The sequence below is a fragment of the Aplidium turbinatum genome, chromosome 16 (genome assembly GCF_918807975.1).
Source record: "Aplidium turbinatum chromosome 16, kaAplTurb1.1, whole genome shotgun sequence".
Taxonomy (NCBI): Eukaryota; Metazoa; Chordata; class Ascidiacea; order Aplousobranchia; family Polyclinidae; genus Aplidium; species Aplidium turbinatum.
This window is the reverse complement of record NC_137487.1, coordinates 1,283,544-1,306,993: the sequence shown is the minus strand read 5'-3', so window position 1 is coordinate 1,306,993 and position 23,450 is coordinate 1,283,544. Positions and strand designations below refer to the sequence as shown.

Genomic DNA, 23,450 nt, shown 5'->3' with positions numbered 1-23,450 from the left:
TATGCTTCCTAGAAACTTTTGGCGTGCTTCAGTTTTTCCCTTACCACTTCCAATCTCATTTGCTCTTTTCCACAGTTTTTTTAACCGGTTCATAATGCTTTTTTCTGCAATAATGACAGGGAATTTGAATAGGGCATTAGCTTTTTGCCACTGAGCATACACCTGGTTGTAGATATCTGTAATGAGCTCATTCTGTGTATAATTTCTGCGATTAGTCTCACTTGTTTCTCGCAAAAAGAGACCCAGCTTCAGCACATCTCTGACAGTTGGAAGTTCTGATGGCAGCATCTTGCTGCCACATCCTATCATATTACTTAAATGACAGCTGGAAGCACTTCTTGTGTTAGTAGCCATAATGACTGTTTCATTAAAACTGCAGTCAGATTTTACTAACAGTAAAAATGATCTGGAAACAACAAAAACAAAACAATGACTAAACTTTTTGCAGTAGCCTACCTGTAATAGCTTGTGCTTAGTATGTTACTTTGCATGGTAAACCTTAGCTGAATGCTTAGCTTAAGTTATAACTTATATTGTACGAGCACTGGATATCTGGTTAAAACAATGCCTGATGAATCTAATCAAAAAGCGATCTGGATAAGCTTTGAATGACATTGCAGACATAGGCTAATGCAAAATTTAACAATCTTAGGCTACTAACTGACCACTGAACCCAGTGAACAGGTTAAACCAATCTGAACTAAAGCTGGCTTTTGTTAAATCAGCAATCTTCACATTGATTCTATACATTGGTGTTGGATATTGCTAAATTATCTTTGAAAGCCTACTATTTCCTTGGTTTTTCATTCCCAAACAAACTGGAAAACCAGCAACCTTCAAGCTACCATTATCAAGCAACCAGAGTTCATTATTGCATCACAAATAATTTGATACACTTGGAGAAGGTGTTTTAATCACTTTGTCACATATTTATCTTGTAAACTTTTGTTTATCACTTTATTGTTAATGTTGTTTTAGAATGTAATCATATCCTTTGATATTCTGCAAAACACAAGCATGTCAGGATCCTCATTGCCCTCAAATCAGAAAGTCAATAATGGAGACTATTCTTGGCTTTTTTTTTCAAAATTCACTGGTTTTTTGACATTATTTACAAGAATGTTTTTGGAGGGTAGAGCCATTTAACCACATTTAGGAGGGAGAGTGTAACTATTTTGAGCCATACTGGAGTCAAAAAAGCTGAAAAAAATTGTTGGGTATCAAATTATAAAATCAAGAAAATTTTTAAAAAATGCAAATTTTGGCCAAAAATGAAGATTTTCAAGTGAAAATCGATGTAGGTAGACCTTCTTCAAATTCTTTCAAATTATCAGGACTTGCTATTGTCATTAAAATATCACCTTTTTTAGCATAGCCGATAAAAAATAAATTTTTGCAAAAGTATGACACACCCTACCCTGGTAGGCTTATTTCAAATATTACATTTTCTTGCTAATCTAATGAAACAATTAGGTAGGCTACGCCTAGCTCAACAATCTATCAATGTTCCCAGACCAGTATATTAATTTACATAACACGCTGCACACGAATCGCTAAACGCATTCTGTGTTTTATGACCCATTGCCTGAATACTTTGCTACACCAGCACAGCCAGACACTGCATTGCAGCAATGTGTATCTACAACCTGTGACATCGCAATCGGACAATGGGCCTTGTGATCTCGGTGGTAAAGGTCTGACTGTACGTGCAACTCCAGTGGATAACAAATGATGTATGATCACTACGTCACAGAATGATTACAAACGAAGAGTCAAGCGAGAAAGAGAAATTCTTTTATTTCGTCTGTTGTAAAAATAGTACTAAGCTTATACGGTACAATCATAAACAATGCAAATAAAATAGCACCATAACAATTCAGATTTCTTAACAGACAGGAGCGCGTAGGTTTGTCAGCGTTATATTTGCTTGTTAGTCTTGCATGCTACAAAAATACTACTATACCACATTAGGCTACTAGTTTTGGAAATGTGTCGAAAACAAATAAGTTTTCTTCAGCATATGACGTAACAACCCATTAAACGCCGCACCTATTTCTAGAAGTTAATTTTTTTCATTTTCTAATATGTTAGTAGCACCCTTCCAGTTTCAATAATTAGTAAAATAAATTTAAAACTTTTTGTTTGTTTATACAAAATCTGAGGCGTTGCAAGAAACGCAACGTCAGCGGTTAAGCGATAATTTTTTTTTAATTGTTTGACTAATCGAGTGTTAAGAATCCTTTCCCTTTGCGTCTTCTGCGTCTCTATTTTGACTGTTTTCTTTTTTCCTCAGAGCATATAAATATCTAAGACCATATTTTAGTCAAGTGCAAAAACATAGTTTTCTATTCACAATCGCAAACAACGAAATCATGTGGCATAAAAACATACGAGTAATAAAAGTACACAAAAAATGCACTCAATAAACACAATGTCCTTGAACACATCTACTTTGGATTACTGCCTGTTTTTGTGGTACAATTCATTGCAATGCTGGAAAAGGAACGTCACACATCCCACAAAGAAAACGCGTTTGGCTGTAACACTGTCTGCAACGACGTCTTTTATTGCAGGGAATAGTTTTTAGAAAGTGGTGCGATGTAGAATTACTTGGTCGGCTATAGCCTATTCAAGAGCAAAAACACTTGGGCGGCCAGTGGCAGAGATTGCAAAGCCTTTGGAGTTCAAAAGTTTCACAGTCACTTGTCGTCGAAACTGTAGTCCCAGCAATTTCCTTTCCAAATCTTCCAGCTTGTCAGCTTCTTTGCTTACAGAAGAAGATAAGAAAGAAGCCTTTTTCCTACTCCATTTTACTTCCGATAAGCTGCGTTTTTTCTTCGGAACTGGGGTCGTTGGCACATCATCACTTTGTACTGGGTTGCAATGAATTTCAATCTCTCCTGCAGCGTCTGGTAGCACTGCTTCTCTTTCTGTCAAATTGGGTAACAACTAGAACATCACACAACTAAGACGAAAGAGAAAATTGAAAAATAAAAACTAATCGGGAAATAGTCAAAACATCGCACTCTCGAGTTTTTTGGCTCTAAAAGTAACTGCTTTCAATGACTACTCTCATTTTCGCAAACCATCATTTTTCCCGATTACTTTTCTTTTTTAATTTTCTCTTTCGCCTTAGTTGTGTGATGTTCTAGTCGTTACCGTCAAATCGTTTTCGTCCATACCCTCTTCGTCGCCAACTGCAGCCGGATCTGGTGGTGCTATGACCATGTAAGTTTCATCTTTTTCACAATATTCCATATCTTCGAAAGCGGCTAATACCTCCTCTACAGTAAGAAACTTCTGGCGAGACATTATTTAGTGTAACGTAATGCGTTCGGAAAAAATAGCAGTAGCTCGGCCTGCCTCTTGTAACAATCAGCTACCGTGTGAGACAGAAAACAAAATCCAGCTCTTTTTCGGTCAAGCCATCAGTAAGTATCGTTTAGAGTTGGACAACTGGTCACTGGCTAGTAATTCTCAGAAATCATTTGCAAATTGTCACTGCCGTGCTATGTCACATTGTCACTTTATTGTTTCGTAAATGCTTTGTTAGCAAACAAACAGAAGTTTTCGCCCGTAATCAGCATCTCTTTACGAAACAACAGTTTGCACTTAAATAGCTCCGACTCTTCACACATTTAAAAGATGTGCTTACACTGGTATGTTCTAGCATCACTACACTATACTTTGAGCCAATTTTTGAAATTATTTTATTGAATTAATGCATATTGAAATACGACTAACAAAATGCGCTCGAAATGCGTGAAAAGTGTCGTAAAAGAGCGATGATTGTATACAAAAATTTTTATTTTTTTAAAATAAGGTTTTAAACACTTTATTTAGAGTTCAAATGACAAGAATATTTATTTTTTTAGATAGAAAGTTGCTTTTGAAATGCGTTTATAGAGGCTCAAAGAAAGCGTTGCAGCAACGCAACGTCAGCGATTAATGAGTTTTAAATAAATTATGAGCCAAGACAGATATTGTTCTCTCGAGTCGCACTTTGGGCATTCTTAGTTTGGAACAGGGGTCACCAAACTACGGCCCGCGGGCCAGAACCGGCCCGCGAACTGATTTCATCCGGCCCGCCACGTGCTGCGAAAATAACAGCTGCACTGTTAAGGAAAAAAGTTACCAAACTTTTTGTAAAGGACTGACGTTGTTGTTTATCATTAGGCCACTACAACTGGGGACAGCCTAAGCCAGAGGTTCTCAACCTTTTGAGATTCAGGAACCACTTAAAAAATTGTGTCTCAGTGACGGACCACTATTCTTCTTCCCCTTGTAACGAACAAATGTCACTTATTGCTTGCTAAGTCATAAACAGTAGCTAGTATTAAACAGAGTGCTATATTTAGAGCTAGCCTTGAGCTTGCACAATGCACATTTGAGCACTGCATATCCAAACGAGGTGTAATAAGTCTAAAGAATCAATCGGAGTTCATCTTCGACTTTAAGTCGTAAACGATACTTCGTTTTTATTGTAACCAGTGCAGAAAATCCGCATTCACAAAGATAAGATGTCCAAAAAGGTAAAATTATTTTCATAGCTTTCTGAGACAGTTGTGGATGCTCATGTGAAGCTTGTATCCATAATTTCATCAAGCTCACTCTCGGATGCAACATATTCACAGTAGTGTCATAGGTCAGTTCAATGAATTGGTTCAGTTCCAATGTTGGTAACTTTAATGAATCAATGTGTGCAAGTAACGGACTGGAAACTCACGAAAAACTCTGAACGTTCAAATCACCAAAGTAGAAGTTAAATTGATCCTGCAGTGACTAACTATGGTCAAAAATAAAATTCCTCAACAGTTGTTTATTGATTTCAGCATTTTCTGGTTGCTCAGTGAATTCGTAGGCCTACTAATTCAATTCTTCTTCTTCTTCGTTTGAACCTTGTTCTTCGCCACTTCAAGGGTCGAGGGGCTCTGCCTTTTACCACCCTTGGGCAGTGGCGGCGACGCGGTCTAGATGTTTGGGCAGGTGTCGAGCAGCCATTGAATTGATTTGTCATCCAATTCACGCAGACCACGCACACCATTTGGCGCATGGTAGATGGCGCAGTTACAGATGGTGTGGTCTACGGTTTGTTCCTCCATGCCACACTCACAGATCGCGGATGGAGCCATCCCCCATTTGTGCATGTTGAAGCGAAATAGTCCGACGCCAGTACGCAGGCGGTTGAGCCGCACCCAGGCCTTCCTTGGCAAATGCATTCCGGTTGGGTGGTGGCTGGTATCGGAGATGAAACTTTGGAGTCTTGAGGAGTTCTTCTTCCACTCCGAACTCCATTGGTGGTCCGCCCAGGTAGCCGCACTGATGGATTGGTCTTCAGCACTTTTCATCAGGAGTTGTGCGGCACGTACAAATGGGTGTCTCGATTTCAGTCGCCGAGGTTTCTCGTTCACAGACTCGTAGAGACTTGAGTAGAGCAAGTGGTTTGGGTTCGTAGCGCGACGAGAGAGAGACAGGATAGCATCTTCGCGACGAAGCTCAGCTGGTTGGATGCCTGCAAGGACAGGGAGATTTTCCGATGGTGTAGGTCGCAGGCATCCTGTCACGATACGCAAGGCGTCGTTTATGGCAGTGTCGATTTGATGGCAGTGGGCACTGCGGCTCCAGACAGGTGCACAGTATTCTGCTGGAGCGTGAACTAGCGCGATGGTGGCAATGCGCAGGTATCAACTCCGGCTCCCCAGCCAGAGCCGGCCAGACGCCTTAGCAAAGCTGTGCGTGTTGAGATCTTTTTGCGTAGTGACTCCAAATGTTGACGGTAAGTAAGCGACCTGTCCAGGACTACCCCTAGATATTTAGGGTTTGGGCAGAAGGGCAGGGTTTTTCCATTGGTGCTGATCTTGAGCTCACGCTTTGCTTCCCGGTTGTTTAAGTGGAAGGCTGTCGTCACTGTTTTGGTTTCGCTGAGCTTCAGTCTCCATCTCTGGAGGTATGCCGAAAGTGTCGACATGTCCTGGTTTAGAGTCCCTTCTAATGTTTGCCATTGATTCGACAAGTGTAGAATGGCCAAATCATCGGCATAGGCGTACTTTGCGGATACCGTGATTGGCAAGTCGTGGGTGTAGATGTTAAACAGAAGGGGGGCCAGGACAGATCCCTGAGGGACGCCATTCTTAAGGCGTCGTAACCTGCTTGGTTTACCACTTCCGGTGGAGAGAGTAAAGCTTCTGTTGTAAACGAGCTCCATGATCATGCGGACCATGTGCCTGTCCGGGAGCAGGCGGAGCAGTTTGCAGGTGAGGCCTTGGTGCCATACGGTGTCGTATGCAGCTGTGAGGTCAAGAAACACAGCACCAGCCTTCTTCTTTGCCTCAAAGCAGTCTTCGATGTCTTGAGTCAAGAGAGTGACTTGGTCTACAGTAGATCTTCCACGTCGAAAACCAGCTTGCTCCCGGGACAAGAGTGGGTCTATAATTGGTTCGACTCGAGTGTAGATAAGACGTTCGAAGATTTTAAAAGGGATGCAGAGAAGAGATATAGGTCGATAGCTCTTCGGATCCTCTTGTGGCTTATGAGGCTTAGGGATCGCGACTACTTTGGCTCGTCTCCAAATTTTGGGGATCTTGAGTTGGCATAAGCAGGAAAACAGGAATTTTCGCAGCCAAGACTTCATGGCGGTGCCAGCATGGAGTACAAGTTCGGGGCAGATGTTACCGGGACCAGGGGCCTTACGGGTCTTAGTAGATTGTAGGGCAGCGGTGAACTCATCTGACGTAAACTCATCAGAGATACTTTCCTCGTCTGGTGTTGGGATTTTCCAGAGATCAGACGTTTCCCTCTTTACAAGTTTGGAGAACTTGCGATCGCCTATTTTGTAGGTCCCATTTTTCACCAGTTCTGATGCGATGTTATTGGCAGTAACGGGGCATTGGCGGGAAGGGCGTGCTGAACGACCCGTAAGGTTGTTGACAGTACTCCATGCTATCCGGCTAGAGTGTGTAAAGTCGATAGTGTTGACGGTGTTTTTCCATCGCTCTAGCCTCCGTGAGTCTAGCCGATCGAGCAGTTTTGTTGCGGCTGAGGTAGAGGCAGCACCTGGTGAGGCACGAACGTAAGAGCGGTATAAATTTTCGCACTCTGAATCCCAGCACGGCGTGTAGTTCTTTCGGCGGCCGCGAGGGATAGCTTGTTTAGCTGCGGATTTGATAGCACGGCAGAAGTCTTGGTAGGCCTCATCCACGTTGGCGGTAGAAGGTGATGGTAGTTCCGCCACATTTTGATTGGTTATGAGGCTGTAGCGATTCCAATTGGCCTTTCTGAAGTTCCATCGCTTCACTGGGGCACTTGGGATAGGAGAGACAAGCTTAGGGGCAGTGATGAGCGAAGGTCGGTGTTGGGAACGTGGGAACTTCTCTAGCACTTGTCTGTCAGGAAGAGAGCTGTCTGTGTCCATGCTTGCAAAGGCCAGGTCAGGGTTGGTGCCCATTCCCCAGCGTCCGGACCAGAAGCTGGGTGGATCTTTTGGGTTGTAAAGGAGGGCGAGGTTGTTGTTCGCAGCCCAAGTAGCCAGGCATTCTCCGTCGCTGTTGATGTACTTGTAACCCCAGTCGGTGTGCTGGCAGTTAAAGTCACCAGCATAGATACTGGGTGAGGGGAATGCGGGTATAGATGATGGGTTCAGGCGTGAGGATGGTGGCTTGTATACATTGATGATGTTGTAATTTTCAATGCTCACACAAACCCATTCTATTTCTTCATTGACGGAGGAGTTTGCAAGCGTCCAGTTCAAGCTCTCATGGACGAACGTGGCGAGGCCGTGTTTCCTGCTTTGGGTTGACCCAGCTAGTGAATAGTGTGGAATTACTAGCTTGTCTGCAGAAGTGCAGTGGGTCTCCTGGAGGAGGATGACAAGAGCTCGGTTCTTATGAGCGAGCTGCTCGATCACATCAATCTTGCTGGATGTGATGCCCTCAGCGTTCAGCTGTAAGATGGTGGGACGACGGTACTTGTCGACAGTGGGACTGCCGCGCTCTGAAAAGAGCGGTTCTCGTGGGGTCTTGTGCTGAGCGCTCCGGGTCGAGGTTCGGTTTTGACAGTCTTCGTTTCGCATTTTTATAATGCTACTTACAGGGGGGACCGCGTGAAGGTGACTGTTCTTCCTAATTCAATTGATCAAACATGTCAAAGTTACCTTGCAATAATCTTGTCTTCCAAAGATCGAGATTTTTCGTAAAAACAGACACTTTATCACTGAGGGTAATTAAATTTGTCTGCTTTCCTTGCAGCGATGAATTAAGTTTATTAAGTTGTTTAAAAATGTCAGCCAAGTAAGCCAGAACAGCAACCCAAAAGCTATCGTTGAAATGAGCAACAAGCTTGGATTTTTTTCTCTAAGAAACTTTCTCACAGCATCACGTAACTCAAACAGTCTGTTAAACACTTTTCCCCTTAATAACCAGCGAACTTAAATATGCATTAGTAGCTGTTCATAGTTAAGATCCATATTTGAACATAATGAACCAAAGAGACGACAATTTAGTGGATGAGCCTTGATAAAATTTACAACTTTGATGACCTGATCAAAAATAGATTTCAAGGGTTAAAAAACAACGATTTCAGACTTTGCAATCGAACTACCAGGTAAATGTCCGCGGACTACAAGTGGTCCGCGGACCACAGGTTGAGAACCGCTGGCCTAGGCCAAATTTGGAAAGATGTAATCTTTTTTCAAGAGCACGATGCCTTGTAGCGTATCATAGGTCACACCAGGGATTAGGGAATAACTTTTCCAGCGACCTTTCGATTTTCATCACAACTTTGCTATTCCACGGTTGACTTTGTTATTTATTGTGCTCAATTCAAGTCAATGGAGATTCTAAATAGTTGTATATTTTTTTTCAATTTGCATCCGGCCCGCAGCTGTTAATCTCGCAGCAATCCGGCCCTCAGAGAAAAAAGTTGGGTGACCCCTGGTTTGGAACACCAACTATAGTTTCTGGAAATTTTTCTATTAACTTCGTATAAGAAAATGATTATTGCAAAAGGATAAATGTTTTGAAAAATATTGAAACGCCGTGAAACTAACCACAAAAAATAAAAACTTGGTACTTGGGAACTCGGAAATTTAAGTATTTTACGTTTGTTTAGGTTTTCGTACTCTAGTGCAGTGGTTCTTAACTTTTACTAACCTGTTGAACCCTTACGCTAATCTGCAAGGTTTCGTAGAACCCCTAATTTTCGTTGAGTTACAAAAACAAAAATCTACCACATTTAATAGTAGTATAATACATTACTGAATCAATGAGACTTCTGTTGTTGTTTTTCTGAGACCAATAATGAGATTCGAGGCTTTGTCTCGGAAACAGCAACAGCAAGCTTCGTCGAACCTCAGGGGTTCGATCGAACCCTGGTTAAGAACCACTGCTCTAGCTGTTCATCAACTCAAATATTTGAAGCTAAATGAATAACCACCTGGAAGAAAACTATGTCACATATTCTGAAAGATTTAAAAGCTAAAGAAAAACGGCGTAAAATAAAAGTAAAACACTTTCCAGCACAATTGCCTGTATCAAATAATTTAAAACTAGTAGAGGACGGTAAGAAAAAGTCTCTTTTGTAACAAATCTGGTCAAAAAAGATGTAGTTCAATTTACAATAATTTACCAGTTCAATTATAAAATGATTTAATGAAATACTTCATGTATTTTATAACTTACCAAACAGAGGCAAGTTGAAACCGCAGTTCATTGGAGTTAGTGCCACTTTAAATTGGTTGTTTGTCTTTTTCACATTTAAACTGCTTAATTTGATGTGAGGCACAGCACTGGGGAGGATGTGTTTCTGTTGGTCTGTTCAAAACAATGATGATGTTAACGTTTGGAACAACCATCGATGGCAATGGAGATACTTATTACGTGATTTCATGTGATCATGGGTATCATGTGATCATGGGTATCACGCCTTGCAACTACATGGTCTTCGTAGTTCTATTGTAGTGGTGCGTAAATTTCTTAATTGTTGACCAATCAGTATTTGAACTAAACCTTACTAGAGAAAACAAACAAACCGTCTTGCAATAACATTGATAACATAAATTGTTTGACGCAAAATCTTGTTACAATTTTTTGATTGGTACTTGCATAGTCACTTACGTTTAAACCGATTGGCAAAATCCCTGTTTAAGAGCAATTTTCTTTAAAACCACAATGATTAAACAAAGCAAGTTAGGAAAGGTTGTAGCCTACTCTAGGCTGGGTCAAAAAAAAAGTTTTTCTATGCAAAACATGGCGGCAACCCCTTCAGATTATGAGGTTGGTCCTGGAAACTCCCCAAAAAAATTTGAGCAGGTTTGTTCAAGTATTCGTCAAGCAATGGCCCTTTGAAGTTTTCAGTATAGGAGCATGATAGGCCATATGGGAAAACGTATGGTAAAAAAACAATTTTTTTGGTGGCTTTTAAGTGATTTTTTATCTATATGCACTTGCTAACATCTAAAATAATCATTTTTGACTGAAATCACCACATATCTGGTATCAATCGATGTTTAAAAGATACAAGAAAAGTTTAATTTGATCAAAAAATAGTAGCAATATTATGCCTATTTTTGTAAGGGCAATCTTAGTTGAAAGCCTGAACACCGCTTCAACGTGTCGCCCATCATCCAGGTTTCTTTTATTTGCTGTTGGATCAGGCAAGGAAATCCTTTTCGCAGTTAGCATATAATTGCGGTGATGAGGCAAACGAAACTGAACTAAACTCCCAATACGTCAACAATTACATTCTTGAGGATGACAATGTGGCTTTTTTGAAATCTGGATAATTCCGCCTTGCCCTTTCTACACAATGAAGAATTAGCCTACATTTCTTTCTTCTGCATCATGGGTTAAAATCCCTTTGTACTCTTCCATAATTCTCACTTCTCGTTCTGCCACATCGTTTACAACTTTGATACGCTTTATCACTTTTTCCAATCTTTTGTAATTCTGAAACTCCGGCCATCTTTCTACTGCATACTTCAAGAAACCAATGTCTCCCATACTGAATTGTAGCCTATGAAACAATAAAGCAGATATTGCACCAACAAATTCATGCAATATTGTGTCTACAGAGACCGAAAGAAACACTGGCTTTTGTGGAGCCAAATGAACATCATGATTTATTAATAGTATTTATTGTTTAAGAGTAGACTATACTGTATTCTAGGTCCTAGGACTTCTGATATAATTTTTTTTGAATTTTCAGTCCAGAACCCTTTCTTACCCTGAAAATTCCTTTTTGCGTAAAATTGGCTCATATTATATTGATGTTAATTTTTTTTATTGAATTTAAAGTTCAAATTTTATTTGCTACTGTACTAAAACACGTTAATAAGGTTGCAAGACTGCTACAAACAGTTTTTCTGGTCTTGGTCTCATTGTAAAACACGTTAAAGTGATCATTTCGATTTTTATCTCCAATATAAGAGAAACCTTCAAGTGAATCATTGTGTTACTGCTAACTGTGAAGTTTGCAAAAACGAGCTGTTAGGGCAAACCTTCGCCACTTTAGCGAAACCGCGATGCAATAGTCGCCACCAAAACTTTACCCTACAACCGTGGCCACCTACAACACAACTACGCCTCGCAACACCAATTGTTGAAAGGCAAAAAGTTTACCAACCGTTGCTCAAGAGTTAGCATCTGTGAGTCGTTGTTTATAAAAAATGTTTCCTTCTCAAGTAGCCCTCTGGCTGAATGTGGAACAGGATAGCTTATGCCTCTTCCATTCTCTGTTGTACAAGTCCTGCTCTACCATTGATCTTACAAATTTGAACAAAAAGCAACAGGTTGGTTGGCTATAAAACGCCTCACTACGATGAAAAAATATTCATACTACTCATTCATGCGCCGGAACGTAAATTACTATACTTGATCATATTTCGACAGGGATTGATGTGCAGTGCTACTGACAGCATTTCACACAGTAGAAATTTGTTAAAAAAATAATTATTTCTAATTTATTCGGTTAATCAACCTATACCTTCGATTTCGTAATGGCCAAAGTTCAGTTCTCCTCCTATAAAGATGTTGTCCACAAAGAGGCTTACAGAAGAGCTGGAACCTTGAGAAATCGCAATCTCGTATATTTGTAGACTCCGTCCATACCGGTGTTCTGTGGCAATTATGATTATAGAGAGTAAACTCTTACGTTACTGTGTCTGAATGGTGCCGCAGCATTGCAAAATAACACATTGCAATAAAGCAAGGTTAGCCTGCTGTGTCAGAAATAAAGTTTTATTTGTGTTTGCACACTGAGTCACTGAGTGCTTATGTTTTTGTATTTATCTATAAAGATTAAAAGACCAATATTTGCAGGTATTGATTTCTTTGTTGGGGGCGGCTGCAAAATTAAAAAAATGTCAAAACTGATTTGACGTCAACTGTGATTGGGTGTTGAATGTGTTGACAAACTTTAACTAAATGTTGCGATAGGAAAATATTGTAACAAAATGATACTTAGAAATTTTTCAGTAATAAATGGTTGGTGTTTCCAAGAATTGTAATGATAAACTCTGAGAATCGTAGGTAAACACAAGCTGCTAAAAAATGTACGCATTCAAAATATGAATTTAAGCATAAAGTGTATTAATTGTGCATGGTAGTGGGCTAAAGTAAAAAAAAACAAACATGGAAGACAACTCCACCGTTTAGTAATCTGTTGTAGACATTGTAGCAAAAGTGTCTCCATCCGTCAATGGAGTCGACCAAATCTACGTCACCGAAGTTCCGAAGCTCGTGATAAAAACTTTTTGTTCCTGAATCTGTTGATTCTTGATACGAGTACGTCATTCTAATGACGTCACCTATATCACCTTTGTAGGCAAAGCAAATCTGTAAAAGATTAGGTATGGCGTAAGTGAATCTCGCTCAGAGTCGTGACCAGCCGCGCCACAGGTGAAATAAATGTTCGAAATCAATTGTTTAGATTGATTAAAAGTTCATAAAAAGTTTTCACAACCACTAAATGTTCGGATGGCAACCAATAGAATTAGTCTCTATGCAGCAGCTCCCAGCGTTATTCAAAAGGTAGGAAAGATTTGTTTGTATGATTACAGACACAACTCAAATTGAGCAAAGTTCATAGCATGCATTGAATATAATGCAGCAACATCTTACGATTTTACGCGCTGAAAGCAACACAATCTTCCATGGAACTAGGAGCGAGACTCACGTCTGAATACATCGCAGGGTTGAAAGCTTCCTTGGTCTTAAACAGAGTAGTTGGATTTCTCAGGGAGTACACTCCACAATAAGATGTCTGTGTTGTCCGGGAACCACTGTGGTAGTTGTTCGATTCCAAGTCGCTGCATACAATACAATAAAATATTAAAACCTAAATCCAGGGCGATAGTTCCCTACCGGGGGCGTGGTGAAATGTTGTGTAAAAGTTACTTGTGTAACTTTTTATTTTGTATGTGGTGAAAGCACAAAACGCATCACTAAACAAAGGACAACCTTTTCTGATAGCCATTTGGCACCGTCGCAACACTTTGAGAAAAAAAAAATGAAACAAATGCAAAAAAAGGATCAAAAATTGGCGTCTAAGAGAGAAAATATATAACCTACAGGTCTATAAAAAAGTAACCAACAGATAAAACAAAATAAGCACTTGACAGACAATTGCTGTGTTGGTCGGCCGTGGTGCGTTATCAGGAGTGTTGATAATCAACGTGGGGGACACAGCTCTTGATGCGTTAGGTTTAGCTGCTTAAGAAGAGGAGGACAGAAAAAGAAAATCCGTATTGATCCATCAGTGGTCAGCAGCTACTGGGCAACTTATCGACAACGCAATCAAAATTGTTTAGTGGATGAAAAGCTCTCGACGATCGTACCCGGTGAACTGCGGTCCTTTGAACTTTCAAATTTTGCAGATATTCGTGGTTCGGTAAAAGGCATATGGCTATGTTGATATTATCGACATATGAAAATATACAAAGTTGGATATGTTGACAAAACGATGACCGGTAACAGTTTATGTTTGTCTTACCTCCATACAACCTTAGGTTTGATGAAGCAGCAAAGTTATCCTTGCATGGTCACCAACCGTATGAGAAATAAGATGATAATAAAAGAAAATGAAAACGCAAGATGTTAATACAACGGCTATAACTTGATATGTTCAAAAGCATTTATGATAAGCACGCTATGACGTAATTTAAGCAAACGTACTAATATGCAAGAAGTTGTTTCCCAATACCAGTCCCCAGGCTTTCTGGGCAGTTTGGACCAAACAAACTTTTTACACCGGTGGCAAACTCCGATTCTGTGGCGTCGATTGGAATCGGATCCGACATGATTTCGTTGACGAGAAGTGTGATTGTAGAAAGATCAGAAATTCCTACTTCTTCCTCAACAAAAGTCACTTGGAGTTGCGAGGAATCTGAACTCTCCCCAGATAGCATGATGTGCCCTTGAAAAAATTTAAATCCATTGGTTACACCAGCGATTTCTTACTTTCAGCATTGATTATACCAGCGATTTCGAGATTTCTAAATTTCCCGGAGCAATAGTGTTTCGGGATAGATCGTCAGGTGTGCTGCAAGAAATTTATTAGTTTGAGTAATGCTCCATATAAGAGCGGTCGAAAGTCAAAACCGCAAGAGTTTCCCGTTTGTCTTTCTACAATTCCCGCCCGAATATCAACTTTTTGTTCTCACCCCACGCTCAGATATCGCACTGAGAAACACAAGAAGTGAATAAATTGTTGTTGTATTGTTTTGTTTGGTGTCTGCAAGATTTTGATTCTATTTGAATAAAAACGTTCCAAAGAGCCAATTAAAACTGAAACAGGCAGTTTAGATTTTAGGTGATTAGTAACTTGTTTAGTAATTATGGTAGTGATTAGTAACTGTACAATCAAAGTTCGTTAACTCGAAGTTGAACGGACCGACCAAATTATTTCGAGTTATCCGCAGTTTGCGTATAATCAATGCATGACGCAACAACAAGTACTGTGTAGTATTAATAATACACACGAATAAATTACGCAAATAGTCAACATCAGTTTGTCTCAGTGCCTTCACTTTCTTCAAAGCAATGTATCGTTCATGTTTCTTCACATATTGTAGAGAACAGCCTCAGCAGATATTATTACTTCCACCAGTAAAGCTATTTTGTGTTTTTCAGTGACTGCCTCAGGAATGTCATCAGCTGCTGCATAATCATCCTACGTCCCGCCAATAATCACACAGGCATTTGCAGCACATCTGGTGAGCTCAGCAATAGGAATGTCATCTTTGTCATGAGATGTGTGCGTCGTGACTTCGGTGCCAGAAGTCATATTAAATTGGCATGTCTGAAGCAATTGCTTATATCCAAGCTCCATCAAGCAATTTGAACTCTTCAAAAACATCGATGTCTTCGGTAATTTCGAGATAGAGAGCGCTGCATATGCTCTGGGGGCACAAAAGCACTTTGAGTTATTCAAAGTTTCGGGTTTCTTGCTCTCCTGGGCCACATCGAAACGGACTTTTGCCTGAGGATGGGTTTCTTTTATGTCCGGTTTTCTTTCACTATTTTATTATTATTATTATGGCTGCTCAGTGCTCATCTACATCAATATTGAAACTGGCAAAACCATTCCACCACACTTTTCATTAGGCTGTCATTCATTACTACATGTGTGCTTCTTTCTGTTTTTGCTTTATTTTGATATTTGTTTTTTTGGGTTTTGTGGCCGTGATAACTACTGACATATAACCTACTACACGATTTACTTTTCAGGCACGTTTTAAACCTTTCAAGGTTTTGCCACCTTTTCCCGTTCATTAAGGTGCTAGTAGGCGTATATCAACTATTGCAGTTATTAGTATTTTTTTCGTCCCGAACGCGTTAATGACGAAAAATCAAATGAATGAATGAGTTATAAAGCTTCAAGTTAGTTTTTGCCATGTATCTGTTAGGTGTTTTTACAGGGACCAGTCAACTTTCTTCGAGGTAAGGAGAGTTTTGAGTTATCGAACTTTGCCCTATATTTCCTATAATTCGCTCTGCTTGGCGTTTTTGCTTTTCATTGAACAGTATTTGAGTGTTGATAGTATTTATTGTTTTATTGATTTGATCATTTTATTAAAATGTCTAACTTGTGGCATATTTGTTTTTACGATAACGCAGGCAATAAGAAACAAATTGATTAATATTTCGTATTTTAAACCTTAGGTAAGGTATAATATAGGTATAATAGGTAAGTAGGTAGAATATCCAATGCGAGCAGCAAAACCCAATCATCACTATTCATTGGGCGACTGCTTGAAGAAAAGAGTTTAATTGAACTGCAAACGTTCTAGAGGACCCTAGGATTAGGTTGTTGTTGTTTTATTGAATAGTCGTGTAGCGTGAACCGACTGGAAGGAGAGGGTTTTCGAGAGGTTGTGCTATAATTTTTACGTTGAGATTTCATCGCTCATATTATCATTAACAGAAATTATCTCTTCAACGCCACAGGACCAATGTTCGTACCACAAGTTCACCAAGTTCTTTTTCTTAAACAGTTACATATGGACCCCGGATATGGACCAACGTTACTCGTGAAAGTTGCCAGCTTTTTTTAAATGTTTCGATATTATCACTTTTAGGCATATACGTTACATGTAACATAGGTGGAAAGTAGTACAATTCGGACCCCCGAAAAGAAGAACAGCAGCAACTCCACAAAATTATATCAATTTTTTTTATTTTTGGTACAGTTAGCACTTACGGCACTACATGACATATTCACCAAGTGTTGTTCAAAGTTATCGAAAACAAATGTAATAATAACACAGCAAGAAATTGAAAATTTGTTCGAATTAAACGCTCTGGAGTGTAATTCCAACCAGCACAGAGAATATCAAGAAAAAATTCAACGTTATCAATTCATCTACGGCGGGTATGACTAGTGCTGCGACAAATGAAACCACAGTGATAACAAACAGAAATGATTGAAATTGTGCTACATGAGTTGCATTCTTTAATTTCCACCCGATTATTAACAATATGCCAGTAGTAGTGTAAGAATAAAACTATACTACAAGAAACATTGTCACGTAGCCTACACCTTCAGTGTATGTGACAGCTCATGGTCGAGAACAATGGCGCATTGCATCCAACTCTCAATACAAGGAAATAACATAATGATGATGATACCTTCAGTGAGATTTTAAATGCCCTGGCTAAAACATAATTTGCAAAAGCAACCTTTGAAGCATACCAAAAAATTAGTTCAAATTATAGACTCCTACTGTGGCATCTAACAATATTGATTATTTCTTTTACTATGCAACTAGAATCTTTATATCTGCTGGCCCATAGGCGTCGGGTTTTCAAAATTGCCGGGGGGGGGGGGGGCAAACTTTCTAGCCGACTGATTGCTTACATTCAAAATGCTGATGTTTGTTTGTCAGCATTGATGTTTGTTTGCGTCTATCTGCCATTGTATATTGCCAAGCTTTATAATGTAGGCTCAGGCCTCGAAATTCACGTCCGCGGGAATTACCATCTAGATCGTTCATATTTGTCCGCAGAGAAATAACACAGGAACAATTGTTGCGATAATACATTTTCCAGCGCATTCTAGCGCGCATCTAGAAAATGTGAATACTGTATCCCTTAGCTTTCATTCAAGGAAGAAAACTTTCGATTTTTACGTTGCTTCAGCGATTGATGACATTGAATCAGCGTAACAAAGGTGAATTCTTCGCTAAGAATCGATAGAAGTACAGGTACTTCTACACTAATCAAGCGCAATTTAGTTCAAGTTTTACGTCACAATGTCTGGCTTTGATCTCAGAGTAATAATGATACGGCAAGGTTGGTTACTAAATTTAGATTATACGAGTAGGCTATTACAGCAAGATACAACAAAATTTGTTAAGTTTTGGTATTACAGTAAGAAAGAAAAGACCCAAGGAAAATTTACTTTCGCTCACATGACACGCAAAAATAAACTTAAAGAAAAAAGCCTGTGAAACTTTGCACAGCAGAAAATAGTAGCGTTGGTGTAGAAATTTTCCGACTCCTGCCCAGAGTATTGTGACACAATAAGCCACACGACCTCGCTCGGTGGAAGTTAATCAGTTATGTCACGTATTGACCAGCTACACGGCGCTTTGACTCTTCAAGCGCAAGTCGTTGGTCTGATGAAAGCCTTTCAGAGTGACTTTACTGATTTTTTAAAAAGCCTTCTAAAACCGTAGTTATAGTTCTGAAATGGCGAAGAATTATTATCAAGATAAAGTGATTAAGCATGACGATCGGCGGCTAAAACTGGTGTGTCCGCCGTGAGACTTGGTTTGTCCGCCGAGATAGCTGCTCAGACCGGACACGCTTGTCCGCCGTCAACAAAAACGAATTTCGAGGCCTAAGGCTACTTCGAATTATATGCTAGTCACTTTGAACTTTAGCTCTTAATACACGTAGACACTAAACTGAGCAAACTGCACCTCGTTATTGACACTCCCAAGAAAAAACAAAGAGGAAGAAATCAAGAAAAACGTTTTTCAATCATTGTTACTATGCTTCAACGGCACCATGCTTTCGTTTATCAGCTACCGTACTTCTGTTTCTTTTGTTATCTTCGGAGCAGCGCTCTTGTTGCAACAAGTAGATCTTTTAATTGAGATCGATCCGCAATGAAGGTCAAACTAACGCAAATCTGAACTTACAAACATTTGCTTTAGGATTTTTTTAAAAGTAATTTGCGGGGGGGGCAGCCACCCCGAGCTAAATTTATGGGGGGGCGCCGCCCCTCCGCCCCCCCGGAGTCGGCGCCTATGTCTGCTGCACTTCAACCTTAGTCACTAAGCAGTGTAGTAATATTAGACGATTGGTTGAAGCTCTTCCATACAGTCGCTTACTTCAAGCCAACGCAAAACTAGATCAATTCGAAAGGTAGCAAAAATTTAAACACGGCTACCACGCATTTCAATCAAATGGACCGAGATGTTGGTGATTTGGATTATTTCAACTCTTGATTTAATTTTTTTACAAACCTTTACTAAAGAATTTTTATAATATAGAAAGGCGTTTTGGTCCAAATTACAAAATTACTTTTTAAATCTTAGTTATACCCCCACACAAACGCTTGAAAATCTTCCTATTTTATGAAATACTGTATAAAGTACCACTTGTACTTTTTCATAAAATGGCTTTTACTAGCGTGTAGAAGATTTCTGTTTCAATTATTATCACAGTAGGCGACTGCTAACAAGTTGAGTTTAGTATGGCACTTCATCAGTGCTGCGTTAAGCCCTTTATCGGCCCCGAGGCCAAAATAATTTTCAAGCCCATACAGGCAAGAAATTCTATGATAATAGCCTATAGTGCAGTGGTTCCCAACCTGGGGTTCGCGGACCCCTTGGGGGTCCGTGAGAAAGCATTTAGGGGTCCGTGATTACCTTGATGAATTTTGGAAAAAAAACTTTGTTCTATATGTACGGATGGAGCACCAGCTATGCTCGGGAACAAGTCCGGATTTGCTGCTTTAGTAAAAAACGAAGCTCCTCGGTTGGTTGTTACCCATTGCTTCTTGCACAGGTACGCGTAAGCAGCAAAAACTTTACTAGCAAGTCTCAAAGAAATTCTGACGAATTGCGTGAAAGTCGTTAATTTCATCAAAAGCAGAGCTGTATACCACCGTACTTTTAAAGCGCTCTGTCAAGAAGTAGGGTCAGATTACGGAGTACGGTACTTTTGTATCATTCTGAGGTACGTTGGTTATCTAGAGAAGTTTTAAAACGACTGCAGCACCTAAAAATGAGGTATCAACTCTTTTGAAAGGAAATGGAAGTCCCCTCTCAAATTTGTTCGAGAGTAAAAGTTTTCTATACGGCATGGCCTACTTAGCCGATATTTTCGGTCAGATTAACAATGTTAATCGTGGCATTCCAGTACCAGGTGTGACAATAATTGATGCAGCTGAAAAACTGAAAGCGTTTTTAGCCAAGTTGCCGGTTTGGAAACGCAGATTGGAAGCAGGTAATTACGCTAACTTTCCAATGTTAGAAGATTTTATCTTGATAGATGAAACTCAAAGAGAATGCACTCTTTTGATCTCTATGAGAGAAAAACTTTGCGCACACTTGAAACCCTGCAAATCTCATTTCAACATTATTTTAATTTAGAACACCTGCCGAACGAATTTGAAACATGGATTTGAAATCCTTTTCTTTTTGACTTGAACAACATTAGCGATGACGATCTCAGTAAAGATGACCTAATTGATTTAAGATCAAAAGAGTTATTACGCATTGAGTTTCATTCAAAAACTGTGGAGGATTTTTGGTGCTCACAACTGCAAACCTATCATTCTTGGCAAAGCAAGCGATTATTGTTTTGTTACCATTCATAACCACTTAACCTTTACGAGGCAGGAGTCTCAGCTCTTGTTACAATAAAAGCAACATCGAAATCGCCTGGACAGTGGACGTTGAAGATGACATGCGTGTTGCGTTGTCAAAAACTCAACCGCAGTTTAGTTCAATAAAAGCAACATCGAAATCGCCTGGACAGTGGACGTTGAAGATGACATGCGTGTTGCGTTGTCAAAAACTCAACCGCAGTTTAGTTCAGGAAAGGCAACAACAACAACAACAACCATCTCATGATGATGGCGTATGAGCGATCTTTCCAGGCTAGATTGGAGGGCAGGAAATCTTCAGCCACTCAGCAGTCTCGTCGTCCAGGATTCTCAGACCATGCGCACCGTGTGGAGGCCGGTGGGTTAGGCAGTGGTGGATGACATGGTCTGCGGTCTGTTCCGTGGCACCACACTCGCATTCTGATGAAGGAGCCAGGCCCCACTTGTGCATGTCCGAACGAAAGCGGCCGACGCCAGTTCGCAGGCGGTTAAGCCTGACCCACGCAAGCCTTGCGAGGGACATCCCTGGTGGACGGGGATCGGCGTTGGGTATGAAGTCACGGAGCGTGGAAGTGTGATTTTGCCATTCCGTGTTCCACATGTGGTTCGTCCAGTGTGCCGCACTTAAACCAAGTTCTTCGGCGTTCTTAAGGAGTTGTTGTGCGGCAGGCACAAAGGGGCGTCTTGATTTCAACCGCTGCTTTATAGGTGGTGGTCTCTTGAGTGTTGCATGGAGGAGATAGTCGGGGTCCAAAGCGCGGCAAGCGAGAGAAATCGTGGCTCCTTTACGGCGTAGCTCAGCGGGTTGGATGCCTGCTAGGATGGGTAGGCAGTCCGTTGGAGTGGGAAGCAGGCATCCAGTCACAGTACGCAGTGCGTCGTTGATGGCGGTATCAATCTGGTGGGTGTGAGAACTACGAACTACAACCATCTCATTAAATTTGCTTACGTTGAAAAAGTTTCGGCATGGCACTTTGGGTCACCTTAATATTCAAATACTGCTGACATTTCTTGAACAATTCATTCATTTTCTTATTTGAGCAACTGTTTATCCTGATATTCGCCGCAGGAGTCACAGCGGCAATGCAATATGACACCGTACAGTAGTTGAGTAGCATAATTATTACAATAGTCAATAGTACTGTGATTGAACTGACTCGCGTGAAAATAAATTTCTTTGCTGTAATCAATAGTATTTTAATTGAGTTTCAGGCAAAATTTAGTTAGGGGTCCGCAGAATTAATAATTTGTCTAAAGGGGTCCGTGACAACAAAAAGGCTGGGAACCACTGCTATAGTGTGTATTTTCACTGCATCGATATGGAAAGGTGGTTTACTTTAATAGACTGTCTAAGCAGTTTGAAAACAACGCAAATGCAGTCTAGGCTAGGTAAAAGCAAAAAGATTTTTAATCAGAAGTACTGGCAATGGTCATGAACATTGGGGTCAATCAACCCAGAACTTATATCACACAGTAGAAGTTAGCATGAAAATTTAGCATGCTTATTAAATTCATTTTTTTTAGATTGGACAAGAATTGACAAATTAGGAGTTTTAATTGGGTTAGCTACATTTGAAAGCAATTTTTCCTTAAAAAGTACAGTTATTCGAAATTTTACTAACCTATCGTTTGTAAATACGTAGGCGTAAGAGAGCAAAACATTTTGGGAGTGCAACAAGGATTGACTTTAACAAAAAACATTTCAACATTTTTACCCAATTGTTACTATGTTTTGCCTGGTAGGTTTAAACCATCCCATTGTAAGCTCATGCACAAATAAACCTACCTGACTGCCTAATAGGCTACTTCAGGGGCACAGCAATTAGCACTAGGCTACCGATTAGGCTGTGCCAAAAAATGGCGTAGTTCATGGATTTTTCCTTAACTTTCTGAAAAGTTGTAGTGGACTTTTACAAACACAAACGTGAAAAAAAATAGTTGAAAATAATGACGTCACACGGTCGCGCTGGGCGTTTCTATGGTTAGGCTACCACTACCCATTTTCATAAAAATTATCATATTTCGAAAATCACTGGAGATAAAAAGATGAACGTTACATCAAAAGCTGCAGAAGTGGCATGTTTATATCTGCTCTAAGAACACTTTTTATTCTAGGACTACTTGAAAAATATTTATAAGCAAAAAACTCAATTTTACTATTTTTTTCGTAGTGGGAGAGATGCAGGACCTATTAGACATTTTTTTTTCTTTTTTGCTCTCATTTCTTTAGCTTATAAATCAGCTCAAAATAAACAAAAATTTTAGAGAATACGGCCAAGGTCAATGTTTATTGACTGTGTAAATATCTTGACAGTCGAATTTATTTTTGTGAGCTTATAGGTCTACAAACTTTTTTGAAGAGGGTATAATCGATCCTGCCTCTGAAGCACCTATTATACACAAGCAAACATTGAAAAACAAAACATGTTTTTCACTTTCATTGCAAAAACAAGCACATGAAAATGTGAAATAATAATACTTAGTGTCTATAAACATATTAATTGCCAAAGTAAGATTAATGAACGTTACATCAATAGGTCTTAACTGTGTAGCTTTTCTTTCACACCTTTGAAATGAATCCTGGAAGGACCTATTAAACAGTAACGTCCAAGATCTATTATAGGCCCACAATGAGTTAAGGCACTTGAACAGGAGTTCCTAACTTGGGGACCATGGCCCCCTAGTGGGCCATGAGCCTTTTTTAAGGGGGCCATGGAAAAATTTGAAAAATAATTTTTGTTTGATTTATCATCTCTAAGTCTACTCCACCAATACTAGTAGGTTACATTTTGCCCAAACATTTTGCCCATTATTGAAAGATTCATCAGAAAACTTGGCAGAGAAAAATAGAATTATGCAATTTTGCAATGTTTCCAAAGTTATCAGAAGTATTGGATGGCAGAGATGTGGATATGTCTGCTGACTGTATAAGCAAGTTTTTTTTTAATTAAAATGACGTTTCTTAATTTTTTCAAAAGGTTGAAACAAATAGGGGGCCATTGATTTGTCAAAATTTCCAAAGGGGCTACGGTGTAAAAAAAGGTTTGGAATCCCTGCACTTGAAGAATTAACTTTTGTACGTTTTAAAAATAAAAAGCTTACTTCTCTAGCAACATTAT

At 39.8% G+C, this 23,450-nt stretch overlaps 1 protein-coding gene across 1 annotated transcript in view; it reads right to left on the bottom strand.

The window, feature by feature from the left end:
- The window catches only part of LOC145785882 (fibrocystin-L-like), a 74,502-nt gene that overhangs the window by 18,355 nt on the left and 32,697 nt on the right, over positions 1–23,450 (bottom strand). Inside the window, exons 13-17 of the mRNA XM_082597585.1 lie at positions 14,166–14,406; positions 13,168–13,300; positions 12,641–12,827; positions 11,977–12,108; positions 9,675–9,806 (exon numbers count right to left, since the gene is read on the bottom strand). Of these exons, the coding sequence (XP_082453711.1) occupies positions 9,675–9,806; positions 11,977–12,108; positions 12,641–12,827; positions 13,168–13,300; positions 14,166–14,406 (825 nt within the window). The remainder of the gene's footprint in view (positions 1–9,674; positions 9,807–11,976; positions 12,109–12,640; positions 12,828–13,167; positions 13,301–14,165; positions 14,407–23,450) is intronic.